The sequence below is a fragment of the Oncorhynchus clarkii genome, unplaced genomic scaffold (genome assembly GCF_045791955.1).
Source record: "Oncorhynchus clarkii lewisi isolate Uvic-CL-2024 unplaced genomic scaffold, UVic_Ocla_1.0 unplaced_contig_1469_pilon_pilon, whole genome shotgun sequence".
NCBI lineage: Eukaryota > Metazoa > Chordata > Actinopteri > Salmoniformes > Salmonidae > Oncorhynchus > Oncorhynchus clarkii.
In genome coordinates, this window is record NW_027257951.1 from 512,501 (window position 1) to 520,000 (window position 7,500).

The following is a 7,500-nucleotide window of genomic DNA, read 5'->3' on the forward strand; positions in this document are numbered from 1 at the left end:
GTGACTAGTTGACTAGGTGACTAGGTGACTAGTTGACTAGTTGACTAGGTGACTAGTTGACTAGGTGACTAGTTGACTAGTTGACTAGGTGACTAGTTGACTAGGTGACTAGGTGACTAGGTGACTAGTTGACTAGGTGAATCAGGTCTACAACAACATGGTGAACTGTCTCGGGCTCACCGAGGAGGAGGGTTGAGAAGCTCCATCTTTAAGGGTCCACAATGGAAAAATTAGTCATTGACTTTATTGTGTCATCCTAAACAAGTTGTTCAAGTGTCTGGACTGTCTGTTGAGAATCTGTTCAATCATCCAATCAAATGTATCCATTCAGGTGCGGCTGCCTGCCCTGCACATCGCTGCCCGGAAGGATGACACCAAGGCAGCTGCCCTGCTGCTGCAGAATGACCACAACGCTGACGTTCAGAGCAAGGTACCCCGAGGATGGAGGAGAGGAGAGGAGGGGGGTGGGAGGGAGGGAGGTAGGGGGATGCGATGGAGGTAGGGGGAGGGGGATGGAGGGAGGGAGGGAGGGGATGGAGGGAGGGAGGGAGGTAGGGGGAGGGGGATAGAGGGAGGTAGGGAGGGAGGGAGGGAGGGAGGGAGGGAGGGAGGGAGGGAGGGAGGGAGGGAGGGAGGGAGGGAGGGGAAAACTACAACTCTGATGGACAGAACAAGGTGAGAGGGGGATAGGTTTTGGGAGAGAGGCTCGGGGAGGCTGGGATGGGAGGGGGAGGAAGGAGAGTTGAGAGAGAACGGGAGAGGGGAGGGAGAGGAAGATTACATTTCTGATGGACAGAACAAGGTGAGGGGGAGAGGTGTTGGGAGGGAGGCTGGGGGAGGAAAGGGGATGAGGGAGGATGGAGGAAGAGAGGGGATGGAGGGAGGATTGGGAAAAGAGGGGAGGAGAGAGGATGGGGGAAGAGAGGGGAGGAGGGAGGATGGGGGAAGAGAGGGGAGGAGGGAGGATGGAGGAAGAGAGGGGATGGAGGGAGCCTGGGGTAGGAGAGGGGAGTAGGGAGGATGAGGGAAGAGAGGGGAGGAGGGAGGATGGGGGAAGAGAGGGGAGGAGGGAGGATGGGGGAGAGAGGGGAGGAGGATAAAAGAGGGACGGTTGTGCTGTAGGGTTGACTTGCATGCACTGTTTTTCTGTTTCAATACTGTGTCTTTAAAAGTGATTCTGGTGCCTTATTTGTCATGTGACCTGTATGCAGATCATGACAGCATCCTGTGTGGAGGGTTTGGTGTGAGGTCATCTTGTCTGTTCCCTGTGTAACAACAAAACTACCTCCTCCTCCTCTCCTCCTCCTCCTCCTCCCCTCCTCTCCTCTCTCTTCTCATTTCTCACACCCTCCTCCTCTCCTCCTCCTCCTTCTCCTACTCCTCCTCCTCCTCCTCCTCTCTGATGTCCTCCTCTCCTCTCCTCTCCTCTCCTCTCATTTCCTCCTTCTTCTCCTCTCCTCTCCTCTCCTCTCCTCGCTCTACGGCGTTATCAGATGATGGTTAACAGAACTACAGAGGTATACATGTTTATTCTACCCATCCCCTGCTCTTCTCCCCTCTTCCTTCTTCACCTCCATCTAGCTCTGCTCTGTAGTTCCTGTGTTGACATCAGACCTGTGTTAAATACTGCATGATGGACTCTGACATGCTCTACTCTACATCTAGCATCTGGTGTCTGTCTGTCTGTCTGTCTGTCTGTCTGTCTGTCTGTCTGTCTGTCTGTCTGTCTGTCTGTCTGTCTGTCTGTCTGCCTGCGTCTGTCTGTCTGTCTGTCTGTCTGTCTGTCTGTCTGTCTGTCTGTCTATCTGTCTGCCTGTCTGTCTGTCTGCCTGCGCCTGTCTGTCTGTCTGTCTGTATGTCTGCCTGTCTGTCTGTCTGCCTGTTGGATACGAGTGTTTGACTCTACCAGTAAATGGACGTGTTGTAACAGCCTCCTGGTCCTGAGCATGTCTGAATGTTTCAACTTTATTCCTTGTTTTACACCTTTTCAGAGTGTGTTTATTTGGTGTTGAAGTCTTTGTTTCCAAGAAAATAACATGTTCCCCCATGAAACGGAGAGCCTTTGTTGTCGTCGTATCTGTGCTTTCGTGTATGTTACTGTTCTATCTTAAATAGCCAGCGTTTTTTAACGTCAGGAACTAACGGCCCTAAAAAATGAACGTCACCTAGTTGACGAAACACAACATGTGAACTCACTCACTAAATCTTACAGGGCACCTTCACCTTTATTACCTGTGTAGTTTTGTCATAGTGTTGCTCTCAAATGGCACCCTATGCCCTATACTGTATAGTGCACTGTGGGACCTGGTCAACAGTAGTGCGCTACACAGGGAATATGGTGCCATTTGGTCACATTGTCTGCCTTGCAGTACGGTTGGATACATTATAATATGATGATAATATTTAAATATATTATATTAATTATGGTCGGATATGCATTTATTATAATCTGATGACAATATTTAAATATATTATATTAATTATGGTTAGTTATATTATAATCTGATGATAATATTTAAATATATTATATTAGTACGGTTAGTTATATTATAATCTGATGATAGCATTTATATATATTATATTAGTGTGGTTGGTTAACTATGTTTCTTAATCGCCCCATGTCTCCCAGAATGGGAAGGTAAGAGGATCATATCTAATTCATATCTAACATATCTATCATATCTAACTCTGTCATATCGCTGCTTTCACATATCAAAATGTTTTTATTTATATTTCCATCTATAAATGTCTGTCCCGTCTGTGTCACAGAGCTCTGTAGTGGCTAGTCGCTGACTGTTCTTTATTCTTTATTCTACTTCTTTATTATCATTTATTGTTATTATTTATTATTTATTATTTATTATCATTTCTATGTAGGTTTAATGTAGTGTTATAGACTTAATGTAGTGTTATAGCTTAATGTAGTGTTATAGGGTTAATGTAGTGTTATAGGGTTAATGTAGTGTTATAGGGTTAATGTAGTGTTATAGGGTTAATGTAGTGTTATAGGGTTAATGTAGTGTTATAGGGTTAATGTAGTGTTATAGGGTTAATGTAGTGTTATAGACTTATTGTAGTGTTATAGGGTTAATGTAGTGTTATAGACTTAATGTAGTGTTATAGACTTAATGTAGTGTTATAGGGTTAATGTAGTGTTATAGACTTAATGTAGTGTTATAGGGTTAATGTAGTGTTATAGACTTAATGTAGTGTTATAGGGTTAATGTAGTGTTATAGGGTTAATGTAGTGTTATAGGGTTAAAGTAGTGTTATAGACTTAATGTAGTGTTATAGGGTTAATGTAGTGTTATAGGGTTAATGTAGTGTTATAGCCTTAATGTAGTGTTATAGACTTAATGTAGTGTTATAGGGTTAATGTAGTGTTATAGTCTTAATGTAGTGTTAGAGGGTTAATGTAGTGTTATATACTTAATGTAGTGTTATAGGGTAATGTAGTGTTATAGTCTTAATGTAGTGTTATAGGGTTAATGTAGGGTTATATACTTAATGTAGTGTTATAGGGTAATGTAGTGTTATAGGGTTAATGTAGTGTTATATACTTAATGTAGTGTTATAGGGTTAAAGTAGTGTTATATACTTAATGTAGTGTTCTAGGGTTAATGTAGTGTTATAGGGTTAATGTAGTGTTATATACTTAATGTAGTGTTATAGGGTAATGTAGTGTTATAGACTTATTGTAGTGTTATATACTTAATGTAGTGTTATAGGGTAATGTAGTGTTATAGGGTTAATGTAGTGTTATAGGGTTAATGTAGTGTTATAGGGTTAATGTAGTGTTATAGGGTTAATGTAGTGTTATAGGGTTAATGTAGTGTTATAGGGTAATGTAGTGTTCTAGGGTTAATGTAGTGTTATAGGGTTAATGTAGTGTTATAGGGTTAATGTAGTGTTATAGGGTTAATGTAGTGTTATAGGGTTAATGTAGTGTTATAGGGTAATGTAGTGTTCTAGGGTTAATGTAGTGTTATAGGGTTAATGTAGTGTTATAGGGTTAATGTAGTGTTATAGGTTAATGTAGTGTTCTAGGGTTAATGTAGTGTTATAGGGTTAATGTAGTGTTATAGTGTTAATGTAGTGTTATAGGGTTAATGTAGTGTTCTAGGGTTAATGTAGTGTTATAGGGGTAATGTAGTGTTATAGGGTTAATGTAGTGTTATAGGGTTAATGTAGTGTTATAGGGTTAATGTAGTGTTATAGGGTTAATGTAGTGTTATAGGGTTAATGTAGTGTTCTAGGGTTAATGTAGTGTTATAGGGGTAATGTAGTGTTATAGGGTTAATGTAGTGTTATAGGGTTAATGTAGTGTTATAGGGTTAATGTAGTGTTATAGGGTTAATGTAGTGTTATAGGGTAATGTAGTGTTCTAGGGTTAATGTAGTGTTATAGGGTTAATGTAGTGTTATAGGGTAATGTAGTGTTCTAGGGTTAATGTAGTGTTATAGGGTTAATGTAGTGTTATAGACTTAATGTAGTGTTATAGGGTTAAAGTAGTGTTATAGACTTAATGTAGTGTTATAGGGTTAATGTAGTGTTATATACTTATTGTAGTGTTATATACTTAATGTAGTGTTATAGCCTTAATGTAGTGTTATAGACTTAATGTAGTGTTATAGCCTTAATGTAGTGTTATAGGGTTAAAGTAGTGTTATAGACTTAATGTAGTGTTATAGGGTTAATGTAGTGTTATAGGGTTAATGTAGTGTTATAGCCTTAATGTAGTGTTATAGACTTAATGTAGTGTTATAGGGTTAATGTAGTGTTATAGGGTTAATGTAGTGTTATAGACTTAATGTAGTGTTATAGACTTAATGTAGTGTTATAGGGTTAATGTAGTGTTATAGGGTTAATGTAGTGTTATATACTTAATGTAGTGTTATAGGGTAATGTAGTGTTATAGGGTTAATGTAGTGTTATAGGGTTAATGTAGTGTTATAGCCTTAATGTAGTGTTATAGCCTTAATGTAGTGTTATAGGGTTAATGTAGTGTTATAGACTTAATGTAGTGTTATAGGGTTAATGTAGTGTTATAGGGTTAATGTAGTGTTATAGGGTTAATGTAGTGTTATAGCCTTAATGTAGTGTTATAGCCTTAATGTAGTGTTATAGGGTTAATGTAGTGTTATAGACTTAATTTAGTGTTATAGGGTTAATGTAGTATTATAGGGTTAATGTAGTGTTATAGCCTTAATGTAGTGTTATAGTCTTAATGTAGTGTTATAGACATAATGTAGTGTTATAGGGTTAATGTAGTGTTATAGGGTTAATGTAGTGTTATAGACTTAATGTAGTGTTATAGACTTAATGTAGTGTTATAGGGTTAATGTAGTGTTATAGGGTTAATGTAGTGTTATAGACTTAATGTAGTGTTATAGGGTTAATGTAGTGTTATAGCCTTAATGTAGTGTTATAGGGTTAATGTAGTGTTATATACTTAATGTAGTGTTATAGGGTTAATGTAGTGTTATAGGGTTAATGTAGTGTTATAGGGTTAATGTAGTGTTATAGCCTTAATGTAGTGTTATAGCCTTAATGTAGTGTTATAGGGTTAATGTAGTGTTATAGACTTAATGTAGTGTTATATACTTAATGTAGTGTTATAGGGTAATGTAGTGTTATAGTCTTAATGTAGTGTTATAGGGTTAATGTAGTGTTATATACTTATTGTAGTGTTATATACTTAATGTAGTGTTATATACTTAATGTAGTGTTATAGGGTAATGTAGTGTTATAGGGTTAATGTAGTGTTAGAGGGTAATGTAGTGTTATATACTTAATGTAGTGTTATAGGGTTAATGTAGTGTTATAGGGTTAATGTAGTGTTATAGCCTTAATGTAGTGTTATAGGGTTAATGTAGTGTTAGAGGGTAATGTAGTGTTATAGACTTAATGTAGTGTTATAGCCTTAATGTAGTGTTATAGACTTAATGTAGTGTTATAGCCTTAATGTAGTGTTATAGAGTTAATGTAGTGTTATAGGGTTAATGTAGTGTTATAGCCTTAATGTAGTGTTATAGGGTTAATGTAGTGTTATAGACTTAATGTAGTGTTATAGAGTTAATGTAGTGTTATAGGGTTAATGTAGTGTTATATACTTAATGTAGTGTTATAGGGTTAATGTAGTGTTATAGACTTAATGTAGTGTTATAGAGTTAATGTAGTGTTATAGGGTTAATGTAGTGTTATAGCCTTAATGTAGTGTTATAGGGTTAATGTAGTGTTATAGACTTAATGTAGTGTTATAGAGTTAATGTAGTGTTATAGGGTTAATGTAGTGTTATATACTTAATGTAGTGTTATAGGGTTAATGTAGTGTTATATACTTATTGTAGTGTTATATACTTAATGTAGTGTTATAGGGTAATGTAGTGTTATAGGGTTAATGTAGTGTTATAGGGTTAATGTAGTGTTAGAGGGTAATGTAGTGTTATAGACTTAATGTAGTGTTATATACTTAATGTAGTGTTATAGGGTTAATGTAGTGTTATATACTTAATGTAGTGTTATAGCCTTAATGTAGTGTTATAGACTTAATGTAGTGTTATAGCCTTAATGTAGTGTTATAGGGTTAAAGTAGTGTTATAGACTTAATGTAGTGTTATAGGGTTAATGTAGTGTTATAGGGTTAATGTAGTGTTATAGCCTTAATGTAGTGTTATAGCCTTAATGTAGTGTTATAGGGTTAATGTAGTGTTATAGACTTAATGTAGTGTTATAGACTTAATGTAGTGTTATAGACTTAATGTAGTGTTATAGGGTTAATGTAGTGTTATATACTTAATGTAGTGTTATAGGGTTAATGTAGTGTTATAGGGTTAATGTAGTGTTATAGCCTTAATGTAGTGTTATAGCCTTAATGTAGTGTTATAGGGTTAATGTAGTGTTATAGACTTAATGTAGTGTTATAGGGTTAATGTAGTGTTATAGGGTTAATGTAGTGTTATAGCCTTAATGTAGTGTTATAGTCTTAATGTAGTGTTATAGACTTAATGTAGTGTTATAGGGTTAATGTAGTGTTATAGGGTTAAATAGTGTTATAAGGTTAATGTAGTGCTATAGACATAATGTAGTGTTATAACCTTTTAGTAGTGTTATAAACTTAATGTAGTGTTATAGGGTAATGTAGTGTTATAGACTGTGTTAGGTCTACCTTTGGCTCTCTTAGTTTTTCTGTTCAGATATGATAGATTATTTGTTTCGCACGATTATTGTCTTCATTCCGCTATCCAAATGGCACCCTATTCCGTACGTAGTGCACTACTTTAGACCAGAACCCTATGGCACCCTATTCCCTACATAGTGCACTACTTTATACCAGAACCCTATTGCGCCCTATTCCCTATATAGTGCACTACTTTATACCAGAGACCTATGGCACCCTATTCCCTACGTAGTGCACTACTTTAGACCAGAACCCAATGGCACCCTATTCCCTACATAGTGCACTACTTTATACCAGAACCCTATGGCACCCTATTCCCT

At 37.0% G+C, this 7,500-nt stretch overlaps 1 protein-coding gene across 1 annotated transcript in view; it reads left to right on the top strand.

The window, feature by feature from the left end:
- Positions 1-7,500, top strand: part of LOC139394220 (ankyrin-2-like) — a 133,375-nt gene that overhangs the window by 7,434 nt on the left and 118,441 nt on the right. Inside the window, exons 5-6 of the mRNA XM_071142243.1 lie at positions 332-430; positions 1,494-1,517. Coding sequence (XP_070998344.1) covers positions 332-430; positions 1,494-1,517 — 123 coding nt within the window. The remainder of the gene's footprint in view (positions 1-331; positions 431-1,493; positions 1,518-7,500) is intronic.